Source organism: Poecilia reticulata, chromosome 12 (assembly GCF_904066995.2).
Source record: "Poecilia reticulata chromosome 12, P_reticulata-male-v2, whole genome shotgun sequence".
Taxonomy (NCBI): Eukaryota; Metazoa; Chordata; class Actinopteri; order Cyprinodontiformes; family Poeciliidae; genus Poecilia; species Poecilia reticulata.
This window is the reverse complement of record NC_088841.1, coordinates 16,056,002-16,073,418: the sequence shown is the minus strand read 5'-3', so window position 1 is coordinate 16,073,418 and position 17,417 is coordinate 16,056,002. Positions and strand designations below refer to the sequence as shown.

The window sequence follows — 17,417 nt, the reverse complement described above, 5'->3', positions numbered from 1 at the left end:
CGTCGCCCTTTCGTGCTTGTGAGCTACCGTGTGAGGTCATTTGCTGCGTTCACGTCACGTGGAGATATTCACTGTTGGATTATGGAACAACAAGCCCCCCAGGTGTTAATGTACAAATACCTGCCCTATATTTCCAGATTGATAATGGCATGATGAAAAATAATATATTTCATTAAATGCTTTCATGTTTTCTAGACATTTCTTTATTTTACTATTACTTACTATCAGGGGTGGTAGGTAGTAACTAAATTTACTTAAGTAACTTTTTCGGGGGAAAAGGGCATACTTTAAGGAGTAGTTTTACTATGAATTTTTCTTGAATGTGCAGTATTGTTACTCTTATTTCTGGATAAACTACCCAGTGTGTGTATCTTCACTGAATAAAGAAACATGTTTTTGTAAAAAAAAAAAAAAACACAAAAATGCCCCAGACACAAACCGACATTTTACATTTAAGTAATAATTATTCTTTAAGCTTTGCAGTCCTAATGTTTTGTTTATTTTTCTTTAAATTTTCTTAGCCTGTTTTACCATTTTGTAGATCTAAAAGAGACATTAAACATTCTAACATAAATATACATTAGCCTGCATGCTTGTTATTAGTTTAATATCTTTTATATCAAAACATTAGATTTGGGAAAATGTCAAAACATTTTTAGATATTAAGTCAAATATTCTGATCAGTTAGTCAGTACACAATAGAGCTTTTGTGCAAAATACATTTCCACTTGTATTTGAGTAAAAATATTGTAGTAGTTGCATATTCTTCATACTTTGCTGACTATTTATTTATTTAATTTGTCTGTCATTGAGAAAGATGCTGACCAATTTTGGAGTCCAATTTATACGATGACAATACAGACTATTCTCTTGTAATCATAACTACTATGCTTTCATCTGTGAAACTCTCAGCTGTTTCAATACTATCTCTGTTCAGATAGTATCTTGCACACCATATGCAACACCATATGCAAGGTATGCAAATCTTGCAAGCTATGAAAATCTTGCAAGATTTACCTTGTAAGGTATGTAAATCTTGCATACCTTGCAAGGTATGTTTGCAAGGTATGGCAAACATACCTGTTTTGCAAGGTATGCCATACCTTGCAAAAAAATAAAAAAATCACTTTTCAACCCATCATGCAAAACAAGAAAGAGTGTGGCACAACTCTAAATTTACCAGTAAATGGTTTTCCATCTAAGTTGAAAAACCAGATAAATAGAGCTTTGTTCAGATAAGTAGCCAAGAGGCTGATTGTAAACTTGTGAAGAAGATTTACAAAGCCACAGTTTGGATGCATAAATCTGTCAACTGGGCAATAAAGAGAGCACTAAGCAAATCTGACCTTTCTGTTCTGGTACTGCTGAATCTGTGGAGATTAGTGTGCAATAATGGACTCTTTATAAAAATTAAGAAAATTACAAACAACCCTGAGCATGCTTTTTATGAAACTGTTATGCAACAACAGAGTCAGAGGCTTCTTCAGATGCGTTGTAAAACAGACCGCCACAAGAGATTCTTCCTGCCCAGTCATCAGCATCTACAGCAACTTTAGAAACATTGTATAATATTACAATAACTTTTAATATCCCTTTTAGAGTAATGACATATTTATTTTACTTGAACTGAATTGCAGATGTGCAACCTTATCAGCTGCAAGTTTTCAGAAATACCTTCCTGAAACTTGCAGAAAGTTTCAGAAAGTTTCAGTACTTTCTGAAACTTGCAGAGTTTCAGAACTCTGCAAGTTCTGAAACCTTTAAGAAACTTGCAGAAAGGTATTTCTGCGTGCCATTGACTCAGGAAGAGGACTACAAATCCACGCTACAACTTCAGAATTAAATTCAGAAAAATTCTGAACCATACTTTTTTTTTTACTGTTTACTATGTTTTGTCAGTCTAAAATCCCCCCAAAATAAGTTTTTTTTTGTGTTTAAACATGACAATTGGAAAAATATTGAGAACATTTTTACGTTTCACAATGTGAAATGGAACAGGAATTAGCTCACCTTTAACTTTACAGTTAACAGGCTTCACATCCCAAACTAACCGTTACATCTGTGTCATAGCTGCTCTCGTTACATATTTTATATGCTGGTTGGTCTTATTTTGGTCATTGTACACCTCATTAAATCTATTCGGTGTCATTTTAAAGACATTTTGTGTCATGTAATGCTTGCTTTGAGTCTCATGTTGGTCAGATTGCTGCCAGGTCACATTTGGGAACTATTGAGTCTCATTCTTGGCTTAGTGTAATCGATTTTTATCTGGTGTAATGTACATCCTTATTACATTTATATACCATGGAGCGCTTTCGAGCTTTCATTCTTAGCAACCTATAAGTGAGTATGACAATAAAGGAGGGGTGTATTGGGAAATGGAAGTCTTGGCAAAGACATTGCAACATTTAGAGTGAGGAAACTGGGCATAAATCCCATTTTCCAACAGCTGAATGACAGCTTTATGGCATTGCAAAAATGTTTTGTGGTTTCTTATTTTATCTTTGTCTTTTTTCTATTTTGGGGGACGTTCTTTGTTTAACTTCCCCCCACATGTTTTACCCCTTGTCTGTAGCTCCAGTGGTGTGAACTCTTCAGTGTTATGTTCATGTTGTCTTTATCATCTGTGCAGTAATCCCTCTAAAAAAACTCTTAGTGCTATCAGTACAAACAAAATCACAGGAATATTATACTGAAGCTAATTTTATTCAAATGTTCACAATAAATTTAATTATTTAGTTGGAAATATAAGCTTTGTTCCCGGTCAAAAATAATTGCTGGACCGACCCCTTTTATCGGAAACTCTTGTAAAGAGGTGTAAAAAACCTTGAAAATAAAGGAATATTTATTTTGCAGTATTAAAATGAGAAGATTGTTGCAACTAAGCACAGCAATCTCGGACAAAAACAAAAAAACTGCAAAAAGCTTGGAAAGATGTCCGTGGCCACCAGGGGGCGACAGGTGGGACTCAGAAAGCTGGTGGAAGGTGGAGGAAAAAAAATGCAACTTAAAAAAAAAATGTGTCCAATAAATTCTTTTTATCAAAGATTTTTAATAGTATTCTATTATTTATCAAAATATGTGACCTGTTTGTCAATCATTAGCTGAAAATTATTAAAATGTTATTTGCCATGCTCTATTATCTGCCAGACACATTAGTGAAGCTGCTTTGCTCCTCTTGCTACTTTAGCAACCTCAAAATGAGCCAGAAAAGACCGAAGAACCTGTCCAGTGGGGAGGACTTCTGGAAAAACCCTAAGAAATCATGGGCAACTAAAATAAGAAAGTATGCAGCTAAAAAGCTAAAATGTAATAATTTTGAGTAGTGAGTAAAAGTGAAACAGAAAAGTCTTAAAGATTATATTTCTGTACATATTGTTGGGTCAGCAAAAGGAATCCAATGAGATATTGATGGAGTTCTTCTAGTTTAATATTTAAAAATAATGTAATTGGACTAAAACAAGTTATGTGAAAACTATTTCAAAGACTTAGATGATTAAATAAGATAATTACAAATAACAAATTCAGGCAGAAGCAAGACTTTGCATTTTTGTTTGAAAAAAGGTTATTCTTTATTGGGGGAAGTTACTCGAGTAACTGCGTTGTGTCCAAAATTTTTGCTCCTAAGAGTGGAATTTTATCATAATATATATATTTTTTAAAAGAGTTACTTAAGTATTTATACCTAGTTGCTACATATCACCATGAAATTCCATCAAAATCCATCGAAGTTTGTGTTTTTTGAAGGACAAAATAACTGGTTGAGGCTATTTGGAACGCAACAGCGCCCCCTGGAGTCACGGGAATCAAACACAATTGGATGAATGCGCGCGAGCTATGGCGTACACGCGTAAATAGTGTTTGAAGTGGGTGGTCCGTGAACAGAGCTGTAGTTAAAAGCTACGTGTGCTGCTGTTGTCGCTCTACCTTCTTGTTGGGCTTCAGGAAGAAAGCACTCTTAGACCAGGTGAGACGAAACTCAAGAGTTCTTCGGGTTCCGCTTTGTAACTTTGTAAGTTTTCTTCAGGCAACCGCTTTTCCCTGTGCAGGGTGTGCCCAGGGACGTCAATGCCAAGTTATCGTTGTCTTCTTCCTCGTGTACTTTCGGTACCGTTTTGTATTAAAGTTTACAGTTTATAGGCTCTACAAAAGATGATACATTATTACACAGTTGCTGCGATTATGAATAGATTTCAACTGCAGTCATAACTTTGTTGTTCAGTTCCGCTCGATTGTTCTACGTGTCACTATTGTTCAATTTCTTCATATACTGTCGTTAAGTCCTGACAGTCCAGTTTATAATAGGTTTCCAAGAACCGACGCTATAGACATTCACGTGATAGGTTGAAACGGAAATGTAAGTTTTGTGTTTTCGCTAAGCTACATTTACCATGTATGTTTGCATGAATTTGAATACACAACTTGATCTGAAGGTTTTCCTGCAGGATAATTGTCTATTATGTTCCAGATGCAGAGTAAACTTCGTCACGACTTGCAGTTGACACATGCTGAGTGTAAAAATGTCTTGTGATCACATGCAGAATATTTTCACAACAAACCACTCTGTGTGGCTGCTTCCTGAATGCTGACCACAGTGTCTGTCATGTAAATGTCTCCATAAAATATTACAATATAGTCTGATCATTCTTTTTGTACAATAAGCTTTTAATCACAGATTGTGGTTCGTTTACACACATCAGACTGATGAATTGTAGTGCTACAGTTTAATTTCATATTAAATTTTAAAATATGTAATGGGAATGACTTCCCATTATGTCTCTTCTTAACGGAGTAATTACAGGTGTGTCCATACAAACAGACACTTTGTGGGATTGTGCAACACCAGCACTGAGATGGGAAACGAGAGCTCATGGCCTATGAGTGTGATGGAAACCCTTGTGTAGATAATAAACCAAATTAAATATTTATCAAAGGTTAACAAGGGAAGCCTTCAAACCTGGCACCATCTTATTTCCTCCTTGGATTGTTTGCTCTTACTTTGTTATAGTTTCTTTCATGTGCTGTGTGCTTCTTATTTTTATTTATTTGTATTTTTTTTTATTTCAGCTCTCCAGACCTCCAGACCAGATACACCATCATTCAAAAAAAATGGCAGCAGTAAGTGTGTTCTTTGTAAGCTGCTTTCCCTAAGACTAGTAACCACCAATAGTATTTGCATGTATTTGCAAGATCATAAGGTCTAAACATTAGACCTAATCTCTAAAGTTAGTTGTGTTATACTATTATTTCTGCAGCTTGTAGAATGAATACATTTATGTCTCTGAGTTTAAAATGGAGATCAGCCTAAAATGTGGCAAATACTGTGGTTATGTTTATCATTGTACAGAAGTTGCGACAATTTAAACTGCTAAAGATGTCAAGTGAAACTTTAGTCTCTTCCTGTCTTGAGACACGAATAGAAAGAGATGGTACTGATCTTAATTTTGAAAACTGATTTTGTTGCGTGGTCACGATTTCCTAACACATAACTTAGTTCAAAGTTGAAGAATTCAGAAATAATCCTGTACTTCTCCCCAAAAAATAATCCCCCTGCATGATGCTGCCTCCACCATTTTTAAGAGTTGGAACAGTGTTCTTGAATTTCAATGCCTGTCTTAGTTTCCTCCAAACGTAATCCTCATTTCATGAATGGTTGGGTAACGATATGTGTGCTCTGAATTAGGATGTGTCTTTTCACCATTACATTAAAGATCTGCAGCAAACCGGGCATTTATCTCAGCAATTCTTTATGGGAAACATTTGATAAATAAAATCTATCAAATCCTAAAGGAAATATTTAATTTACAAGTGAACTGGAAATCTAAAAATTTGACACTATTTCTGATACTAGAAATAGTGCCAGAGATGCACCAAGTGGCTGTAATCTTTCAATTCTCTTTGACCAGCTGATTGCTGATCAGCTGGTCAAAAATAAAATATATCCGATAATTGTTTTTGTATTTATAAAGTGGATCAATTAAAGGCTATACCTATTTTTGTTCGAAATATGCGTCACACAGCACCGTCTACTTTGACGCCCGCACCACAAACTTTTTTCTGTTGTCTTTATAGTCCTTAGCAGCAAATCAGAATCAGTAAAAATGGCAGTCACACGTGAAAAAGAAACAAAAAATACAAAGTAAAAACTGTCAGTAGTTGGAATATGCTTACATGCATCTATGATGTATTTAAGCAACTATAAAAATGAGTGTATTTTAGAATTTATTACATGTAGATAAACTTTAAACTCTTTGTTTACTTTAATTTGTTAGCATTGTTAACCGGTTGTAAATGTGTAATTTATGAGCAGATTGGAAACCGTGGAACTGTGACTGAGGCGGCTGGTTTTGATGCTGCAGCCGATGCCCAGAAGCTGAGAGGAGCCATGAAGGGAGCTGGTTAGTGGCCCACAGCAACACTTTCATTCATGATCCATCCTTTCCTATCTGGTTTCATGGAGGACTCCATGGAAAGAAAAAAAAGTCTGCTCCTCCCAAGCTCTAGACGAAATTTTAGTGTTGCTGAGCACTTGTTTTGTAATCACAGCTGTTGATTTTAGACTCTGAAAATTTTTTTTCCCACTTTATCCAGTTGTTTTTGCTTTATTCTACACTATGGAGACAAAATAAACCATTGACTTTGCTCAGCATGCAAATTGCAGTAGTAATCTGATCTCATTGTAGGTTGCAGTGGACTGAATTGATAGTCAGAATTGCGTGACAAACCTTCATACCAGCTTTTGCTCTGCATCAGATTTCTGAAAAGGAATGTGGATGATGTTAGGAGTTTACTAGGCTAATCAGATTCTCCTGACTCCAGTTTTCTGCTTTTTGCTAACAAAAGGTTTCTATGGTAACCCAAACAAGCAGCTGTGTGTCAGGATTATCTACACGGCTGTTGGAGGGATTTCCTTTTGACACTTTTTTAAAAAGTAGAGTTTCGAATAAAGTTTTATGAAAAAGTTTTTGTGCCCCTACAGATTTAATCTTTTTCCTTTTTTTGAAAATTAACATGTAAATGCTTCAAATCACGAAACTAATTTTATTATCTGACCAAAAAAAGGAAGAGTAAATGTGAATTGCAGATTTCAAATGGTTTTCTTTACTAGGGGAAAAATAGTTATCAAAACCAACTTCACTTATGTGAAAATATAATTGTTCCCTTGCTAAATCATAAATTAACCGGGATTAACCACGTTTTGGAGGGTCCGTTTCTCTATCCAGACTTGTATAATCAAGAACTTATATAAGCAGGACCTGTCTGACAACACGAAGTAGATCTCCAAAAGAAGCACAACTTGTACCAACAGATGAGAAATGAAGTCATAAACTTTCATCAGTCCAGAAAATAAAAGCTCAAGAGAAAATGGAACAGTCTAAACTTTCCCAGAAGAGGCTGGCCTACCAACATTATCCAAATAGTTCATCGATGACTCATCCACACGGTCACAAATGAATCATAAACTATGTGTAAATCACTGAAGGCCTTATTTCCTGTAGTTAATGTCAGCGTTATATATTTAACAGTATATAAGAGGTTTGGAAAAATGTCCCAATCTCTTACCACCGTTGACCAAAAACAACCAAAAGGGCATTTTCAAATGTGCCAATAAGCATATCAATAAATCCTAAAACCTTTTGGGAATATGTCCTACAAGTTGACAAGACAGAAGCAGAACATTTTGAAAGGTGTCCATCTCAGGAAAAGCACATCGTACTGACAGTAAAATATGTCAATGGTGATGGGAAGATCTGGGCTTCCTTTGTTGCTTCAGCAGCTGAACGACTTTTCATTATTAATAAAACCATTAATTCAATTCTCTGAGAAAATCCCAAAGGAAAATGTCCGACCATAAGTTTGACCATATGCTTACCTGCACAAGTTATTCAGTAGATCAATGATCCAAATTCAAAACCAGCATTTCCACCTCTTATTGGCTCAAAAATAGAAAATTAAAGTTATTCAAAGTCTGGATTTAGGTCTGATTTGCCTCTCTTTCTTGAAAACCCTCCAGTGTGGCTGAATTAACATAATTCCGCAAAGAAGAGCGGGCCAAAAATGTTTCCACCGTGAGTTAAAAGGCAGATAAACAGTTATTGTGAAAGCAATATTTAGATTTAGAAAGAATAACTTTTTCATATAGGGCCAGATACGTTTTGATACATTTATTCCCATTACAAATGAAGTAATCAGAAAAATAACCCAGCACTTGGCATTTACTCAGGTTATCTAATTAAAAAAAATGTTTGATGTGTAATATATAGTGTGACAAAAAAACAGAAAAACTCTGAAAGGGTCTAAGTAGTTGTTCACAAGGTGTACTGTGCTCTGATGTGGCTTTCAGGGACGGATGAGGCGGCCATCATCAACGTCCTGGCGCACCGTACGATTGCTCAGAGACAGCGCATCAAGGAGGCCTACAAACAAACTGTGGGGAAGGTGAGAGCAAACACAATCTTCGTCTGAGGGAAAGCAGAATTATTATCTTGAACAAACATTATTTTAAGCAGATGGAGATGCGACAGCTTGACGACCTCAAAATGATGAACAGCACCCTAAATGAACCCTACAGCAAACAGTGCAGATGTGCTGTATCTATTGTTTCAGTGTGTGCTCTTATCATGTTCTGTTTAGGTGTGGTACAGGGATAGATAAAGTCCAAGTTAATCACTGACCAGAAAGCAGAAATAATTTGGAAATGACCATCTATAAACACAGCCTTGGACAGAGGGAGCCCTGTAGTCGGCCGGAAAGGGGAACGCTCCCTCCTGTAATAAACATTCACTAAAACCAAACAAGGAATGCTGCCAGCTGTCTGCTTCTCTGTTTCGTTATTAATGAGGATCAATATATTAACCGAGGGGGAAGTTTTGGGGTTGACACAGTGAGATAAAGACGATCTCTTCACATGGTGTCCAGTAAGAGGTTGAATAAAGTTTTCTGAGCATTCATTGAGGGAACTGCAGGAAAAGCAAAGACTGAGCGCAGCAGAAAGAGTGAGTCATGCTGGAGACACCCACATGTGGTCAGCTGTGCGAAACGGCTGCACTGTTCACAAAATGTTTCCAAAAACCACACCCTCTAGTGGGGGAGCTCAGTGATGATGGTCGTCTGGTCTCTAGAAGATAAATCATAATCTTAATGAATTTATGATAGAACTGGAAAATGACTCAATATTATTCCCTTTGTTCGTCCCGTTAGGAGCTGGCTGATGATCTGTCGTCAGAGCTGAGCGGGAACTTCCAGAGCGTTGTTCTGGGTCTGCTGATGTTGGCGCCCGTCTACGATGCCTATGAGCTGAAAAATGCAATGAAGGTCAGAATTACTCACTTGATTAACATTTTTGTGATGATTTTATGGTCATATGTTGTATCCACACTTTTTAGGCACCTTTTCAGCACTTTGCTTCAAAGTATGATGAGTATAAATAATGAATACAAAATTACAGGAGCCATTGGTTGATATTTTGTATGTTGTATCACAGGGAGCTGGAACAGAGGAGGCTTGCCTCATTGATATTTTGGCTTCAAGAAGCAATAATGAAATTAAAACCATCAACGAGGTCTATAAGAGAGGTAACAGTGTCACTCCTCATTCTTGCATTAAGTTACTGTATTTCTGTCGTTTCCTGAGCCTATATATGACATATGATATTGCACAGCGGCCTCTAAAGGCCCATTATCAGAAAGCAGTGGAAGCTGTAAATTATTCATGCCGTCTGTCTGGGAGCTCATTGTTTTCACCTTTGCCTTTATGTATTTGGTGTCCATCTCACCATATGGAATTAAATATAACATGTTTTAATGGCTGGTTCAAAAATAAAACTGTAGATAATCATTTACATAACTTGTTCTTTTTTTTTTTTTACTGTAGAATATGGGAAGACCCTGGAGGACGCCGTGTCTGGGGACACCTCTGGGATGTTTAAAAGGGTTTTGGTCTCTTTGCTCACGGTAAGCAAACATCAACCTCCTGGTTTGCTCCAATAATATTCACTTAATCTGTGGTGTTATGAAACATTCTTCATAATTACTGGCAACCCTGATAAAGAGGTGTCAAAAAGTCTTAAAATAAATGGTTGTTATGGAGACTTGTAGAACCTGAGAGACCAATCTTGCTTTGAAAACTTTTCTCTCCTTACTATGAGGTCAAAAGATGAATTTGGCTTTTGATACAGCCGTGTTTGTTACAGTTCCAGTTGTTTCGACATTTTAAATTATAACGTCAACCACAAATGTTTGCATATCTATGCAACTATTTTCTTGCAAACATTTCCTTTCTGGTGAGCATTAGCACACATCTTCTTGTTTTAAATTGAAATGAATGGCATTAAAATTGTATATATGAATCCACAAATCTTTGAAAAGACATCAAACTGTCATTGCTGTTGAAGGGGACAACAAAAGGTATGAAACCTAGCACAACTGCTTTATAATAAATAACCAGATTCCAAACATGACAGGAAAGTTTTTGTATTATCCTTCATATTCTAACAAAATAATCATAAATTCTGCCACATATTTGCATATACAGTGGGGCAAAAAAGTATTTAGTCAGCCACCAATTGTGCAAGTTCTCCCACTTAAAAAGATGAGAGAGGCCTGTAATTTTCATCATAGATATATACCTCAACTGTGAGACAAAAGGAGAAAAAAAAATCCAGAAAATCACATTTTCTGATTTTTAAAGAATTTATTGGCAATATATGGTGGAAAATAAGTATTTGGTCAGCTACAAACAAGCAAGATTTCAGGCTCTAACAGCCGTGTAACTTCTTCTGTAAGACTTGTAGAACCTGAGAGACCAATCTCGCTTTGAAAACTTTTCTCTCCTTACTATGAGGTCAAAAGATGAATTTGGCTTTTGATACAGCCGTGTTTGTTACAGTTCCAAGTGGAGGCTCCTCTGTCCTCCACTTGTTACCTGTATTAATGGCACCTATTTGAACTCGTTATCAGTATAAAACACACCTGTCCACAACCTCAAACAGTCACACTCTAAACTCCACCATGGCCAAAACTAGAGAGCTGTCAAAGGACACCCGAAATAAAATTATAAACCTGCACCTAGCTGGGAAGACTGAATCTGCAATAGGTAAACAGCTTGGCGTAAAGAAATCAACTGTGGGATCAATTATTAGAAAATGGAACACATACAAGACCACTGATAATCTCCCTCGATCTGGGGCTCCACGCAAGATCTCACCCCGTGGGGTCAAAATGATCACAAGAACGGTGAGCAAAAATCCAGAACCACACGGGGGAACCTAGTGAATGACCTGCAGAGAGCTGGGACCAAAGTAACAAAGGCTACCATCAGTAACACACTACGCCGCCAGGGACTCAAACCTGCAGTGCCAGACATGTCCCCCTGCTTAAGCCAGTACATGTCAAGGCCCGTCTCAAGTTTTCTAGAGAGCATTTGGATGATCCAGAAGATGACTGGGAGAATACCATATGGTCAGATGAAACCAAAGTAGAACTTTTTGGTCAAAACTCTACTCGTCGTGTTTGGAGGAGAATGAATGCTGAGTTGCATCCAAAGAACACCATGCCTACTGTGAAGCATGGGGGTGGAAACATCATGCTTTAGGGCTGTTTTTCTGCCAAGGGACCAGGACGACTAATCCGTGTAAAGGAAAGAAAGAATGGGGCCATGTATCATCACATTTTGAGTGAAAACCTCCTTCCATCAACAAGGGCATTGAAGGTGAAACGTGGCTGGGTCTTTCAGCAGGACGATGATCCCAAACACACCACCTGGGTAACGAAGGAGTGGCTTCGTAAGAAGCATTTCAAGGTCCTGGAGTGGCCTAGCCAGTCTCCAGATGTCAACCCCATAGAAAATCTGTGGAGGGAGTTGAAAGTCCATGTTGTCCAGCGACAGCCCCAGAACATCACAGCTCTAGAGAAGATCTGCATGGAGGAATGGGCCAAAATACCAGCAACAGTGTGTGAAAACCTTGTGAAGACTTACAGAAAACGTTTGATCTCTGTCATTGCCAACAAAGGGTATATAGCAAAGTATTGAGATGAACTTTTGTTATTGACCAAATACTTATTTTCCACCATATTTTGCAAATAAATTATTTAAAAATCAGAAAATGTGATTTTCTGGATTTTTTTTTCTCCCTTTGTCTCTCATAGTTGAGGTACATCTATGATGAAAATTACAGGCCTCTCTCATCTTTTTAAGTAGGAGAACTTGCACAATTGGTGGCTGACTAAATACTTTTTTGCCCCACTGTACGTATCTATATCTTTTGCCTTTTTAATTAATGGCTATAGGGAATAAGAGTGTAAATGATTTCTGATCCTATTTATATCTCAATAAACAAAAACCCAAAGGAATATTGAAATGGAAAAGTTCAGAAGTCAGAAATCTGAGCTTTTTACCCTTCTTTCCTAGGAAGGGTAAAAACTAAGAGCGTTTAGCAGTGTTTTTCATTGTGAGATTATATTAATGCAACAAAAAAATGATATATTTTAATGATATTTCTGCATTGTTTTTCTCAGAGGTGCTAGTAATTAAGTTAAAGAACAAGAAAATATTTTACATTAATATTGTCGTTTCAGTCACTCTTCATTTAATGACGGAGCAGCAACTGCAAGTTGTTTTAAAACAATTTATTTAGGCATTCACTTGATTATGTAAACAAAACTGAGGGAACTTATATTTTTATTTGCAAGTTTGTTTGTTTTTTTAAAAAAAACATTGATTAGCATCTTTCTTACCAAGGTTTTACGGCAGAAAGAAAAACATTGATTATCTGTATTTGCTTATTTTGTATGGATTTTTTTGGATTGCAGGCTGGACGAGATGAAAGCGATAAAGTGGACGACGCCCTGGCTGTTCAAGATGCAAAGGTTAATGTCTTCATATTAAATAAAACTCTCAATACAATACTTATTATTTAAATCCCATATAAATTCCTTTTTTTTTACTTCTGGGTTTATAGGACATCTATGAGGCTGGAGAGGCTCGTTGGGGCACAGATGAGGTGAAATTCCTCACAGTGCTGTGCGTTAGGAACAGAAACCATCTGCTGAGAGGTATTCCTGCCAAAATAAGAGCTGCAATTATTTATTTTTTATTATATAACAAAACTGGCATTAGAAAAAGCTTGTGAAGGTTTTACTGACCTCTTGTGGCAGGTTTATGAGCAAACATAAAGTGTAATAATTTCTCTTAATCCATAAATCGGTGTCTAAACAGCTCATAATGATTAGCATCCCACTCCATAAACCCTCGTCATATTGTTTTCTGCTCCAGTGTTTCAGGAATATCAGAAGATTTCTGGGAAAGACATCGAGGCTAGCATCAAGAGTGAGATGTCTGGCTCCTTGGAGGACGTCTTTCTTGCCATAGGTCAGGTTCTTCACTCACGTTCCATCACACTTGCATATATTCACTGCTACATTAGTTTATTTCAGTATAATTCTGCTTGCGTAAGGGAAACACATTATATACTGCAGATTAGTTGCAGACAGACTCATGTTTCCATGCTTTTATTTCCGTTAACTAGTTAACAGAACGAATGCACATCATTTTAGATGGTAATATTACATCAGAAAGAAATGTGGACTTAAAGAAAAGTATGATTAGTGCCTGCATAAGAGATGTCATTTTCAAACGGTCCATTTAATCTAACAGAGTCTCATCAGAAGGCATATTCAGATTGAAAATGAGTGCATTCTTTATGAAGTGACTCCTGTGGAGATAACAGGTTTTACTGTAACACCTATTTAAACATCATTCAGACTTCATGATGCCTTCACACTAATGAACCCTTCTACATATGCTGGCTTTCATCTGTGCGTCCGTAATGAGCTCAGTGAATCTTCCCAAAAGCTGCACGATTTCCATAAAACATTTCACATTTTGGTTCGTCAGATTATGAGAGCAAGTTTTCTCACTTCCTCATCTGAAGATGAAATGAATTCCAATCACTTTAGGATTTTTTAAATTTTTTTTAGCTTGTAGGGTAAGGTTTTAAAAATTATATGGTTTTAAGAATTTCATCTGAGCTCTTGGGAATTTCCTGTGTAGATGCTGTTTTTAATCTCATAAAATGAAGATCACATATGCACATATGTTTCGTACGTTGCTCACCTTGGACACCACAAAATGTGAATTTTCCTCTCCAATTTAAGCTGATGAAGGTTAACTTTAAACCTGAAAAGGGTTTTTAATTCTCCTGCAGTCTTTCTTAGAGCAACAAACCTTTACGAGTCTCGAATACTGAGAGTTGGAGGCTGTCAGGAATGCTTTAAAAAAAGAAAGATGAAGCTATGTTGTTTTTTTCTTCAATCAGCAATATCAATTTAAAAACATGTCACTTTAATTTACACAGAATTATTAGTGATGTTTGCCTTTGATGTTTTGCAGTTGTAGTTTGACATGTTTGTGTGATAAACACTAAAATTTACTTTTTTTTCTGATTGCAGTGAAATGCATTAAGAGTAAACCAGCATTTTTTGCTGAACGGCTATACAAGTCAATGAAGGTAATTATACAGTATCTTTCAAAAGTGTTCATATTGCTTAAGCTATTTTACATTTGTCATGTTACATCCACGTGATAAGACCTGTAGGAGTTTACGTGACACATAAATTAGTCCATAATTGGAAAATAGAAAAAAATCAACACATGGTTTTCTTTTCTTTTTTTTTTTTTTTTTTTAATAAATAGAAATCTGAAAAGCTTGGCTTTCAGTTGTTTTCAGACTCCCTTAACTTTAATTTACCTAAAGAAAATCCAGGATAAGCAATTGCCTTGAGAGGAGATATTATAGTGAAATGTAATCAATGTGTGAATATAGTTTAATCTCGGTGTAAATATAGCTGTTCTCAGAGGGTTATGAGAGAATATTAAGAAACGAACGTGATGCTGTGGAGAATATTAAACCAGAGTTATGTTCTGTTTACAGTTTCTTATAACCTATAAAGACAGGAGAGGGAGTCCTGGTTAGATGAGACCAAAATGTAATGTTTCATTCAAGAGAAAAACACTGTCTGGTGAAACCCTAATCCTGAACATTGCAGTGGAAACACCATCCTATTGGGGAACATTGATTGTGCTGGCATCATACTGTAAGAATGCCTTTCTGCAGCAGAGTCAGGGAAACTGGTTAGAAATGAAAGTCGTGGAAGAAAACTTACCAATGAATGGAAAGACACTGAACATGCAGCCCCGGCTCCACTGGAATGGTTTAAATCAAAGCTTATTTATTTGCTGGGGAAAAAATTCAAACCTATATCCAGTTAATAATCTGCAGCAATTTATAAAAATTTCCCCCAGTTGCTCTCCATCCAATCTGACATAAGATTGTGGCTCAGGGGGGGCTGCATACCAGACTTGAAAAGAAATTAATTTATTAAAATAAAAGTACAAGTTACAAAAATGTGTGCCTAAAGTTTTCATCAGTTTTACATAATGTGAATTCTGCTTGCAAATCTTTTTTTTTTTTTTTTTTTTTTGTGAACACAACCCAGATGTAGTTTCTGTCTTTCTCATCAAGGGTCTGGGCACCACAGACAGCGTCCTCATCAGAATAATGGTCGCCAGGGCTGAAATTGACATGTTGGACATTAAGAGTCAGTTCCAGAAGATGTATGGAAAGACTCTACACTCCTTCATCAAGGTGAGGGGCGGCGGGGACAAGCTGTGGTCAGCTCAAGATTTGCAATCCATCAGCCATGATCTAATTATGATAATTGCAATTCCAGCTTTATTTAATGCGAGCCTTTTAATTTGCGGAAGATTTATTGTTCATTTCTCCCACGCAAGCTGCCTTTTTGTTTTGTTTTCTCATCTGCATAAAAGTAACAAAGAAATAATTTTTAGATCATTTGTAATAACTTAAATCCTCACTTTTAGGGAGACACATCAGGCGACTACCGTAAAATCCTGCTGGAGCTGTGTGGAGGCGAATAGAAACGTCCAGCGACATTCAGCCCCTTTTCTTCAGACCACTTCATGTTTTTTTATGTTGTCTTCTTTTCTGCATTTCTCATTTTGCTAATTAACATGGTGCCTTGTATCACTGTTTCAGATACCAATTAAACCAAAGATCAGTGAACCTTTACACCTCTGTCTCTTTGTAATTCATTACGTGTCCGGAGGTAATTAATGACATTAAAGAAACACAGATGCCTCATAAACATTTCCAACAGATAAGTTGAATGCTTAATGACTTTGCTGCTCTCACTCTTCTTCTGTCCAGTCAGTAAAATCCATTTGCTTAATTGGTCACAATGGCCCTTTGTTGAGTCAGCCCTGTTTCACTGCACTTAATTACATTAACAGGTTGTCACTATATTAGGAAGGCAATAAAGTGCGTTCTAATCAAGAGGATGCGATAAAGAGGTGTAGCTGAAAGGAAAAAGTTATAACTCACTTTAATGCAGTGCTTATACTCAGAGAGACCACCAGGGGGAACCAAACTAACTCTTATAAATGTTTGGCTGCGGAGTTCTTTGCAGTGCGGGACAATCTGATGGCATCGTTTGAACCTGAACCTTTTCGTAAATGGTAAAGTTAATATGTTCTCATTGCCTTTTCGTAATGAGCAGGAGAATATCCAATCATTCAGATGTGTTTCTGGAAAAACTGCATCGTTTAAGACCTCATCAGATCCGTTGTTCACGAAATTAGACGTCTGAAGAGCTGCCTCCATTCATGTCTTTCACTTGGGGTGATGCCGCCCTCTGTGACTATCTGCTGAAGACCTCATTTAGTCGCTTCCAATTTGACGAGACTCCCTGAAAGGCTGCGTTGTCAAGATGCAAGACGGAAGATAATCTCAGTGGTGAACAGTTACTGCGCAAGGTTTCTGACGTTTATCGTGGCAATCTTCTTCATGCTGTGCCAAAAGTATTTTCAAACATGGAGAAGGAACCGTGCATGTGTTTTCTGAATCAAAGGAAATGTCTCGTTTACTGCAAAAGATGAACTCTGAAAAACTTAAGAGAGAAAGTTATTCAACTGAGTAATGTCTATCACTCATCTGTTGCGTAATATCTTAACGCAACAAATTTTATACTTAAATGGTAAATAAAGACCCAATTTCCTGCCAGAATGAGTCTCTTTATAACATTGCGTGTGGGCAATATATCTTACACAGTTGGCGTTTATTTGTATTTAGATTGTTGCGTGCTGTTATAACTTTAAAATCAACCAACAGCAGATAAATAAATAGTCGTGTCAGAAGATTTCTGGGAAAATGATGCAGTGTTTCACCTCCTCTAATAATCAAAACTTCAACATCCGTAAGTAGCTGCAGCCCAATTAATGTTGGATATGCACCTCTGATTGATTGGCATGATGCAATTCTGTGTCGGCAACAAATAATGAATTCTGTCCTGTTCCGTTGTCTAACGTGACAGGTGTCACCAAGAAGACATAATAAGCAGGCA

The 17,417-nt window shown here is 36.8% G+C and overlaps 1 protein-coding gene across 1 annotated transcript; it reads left to right on the top strand.

Annotated features, from left to right (window-relative positions):
• The first annotated feature begins 3,808 nt into the window (after nt 1-3,808).
• anxa4 (annexin A4) lies at nt 3,809-16,087 on the top strand. The gene is made up of 13 exons (XM_008424148.3): nt 3,809-3,967; nt 5,068-5,118; nt 6,311-6,398; nt 8,345-8,439; nt 9,202-9,315; nt 9,485-9,575; nt 9,874-9,953; nt 12,810-12,866; nt 12,959-13,052; nt 13,273-13,368; nt 14,448-14,506; nt 15,521-15,643; nt 15,880-16,087. Exons 2-13 carry the CDS (start codon nt 5,110-5,112, stop codon nt 15,934-15,936), a joined length of 963 nt encoding a protein of 320 aa, XP_008422370.1. The 5' UTR covers nt 3,809-3,967; nt 5,068-5,109; the 3' UTR covers nt 15,937-16,087.
• Nucleotides 16,088-17,417: the final 1,330 nt, after the last annotated feature.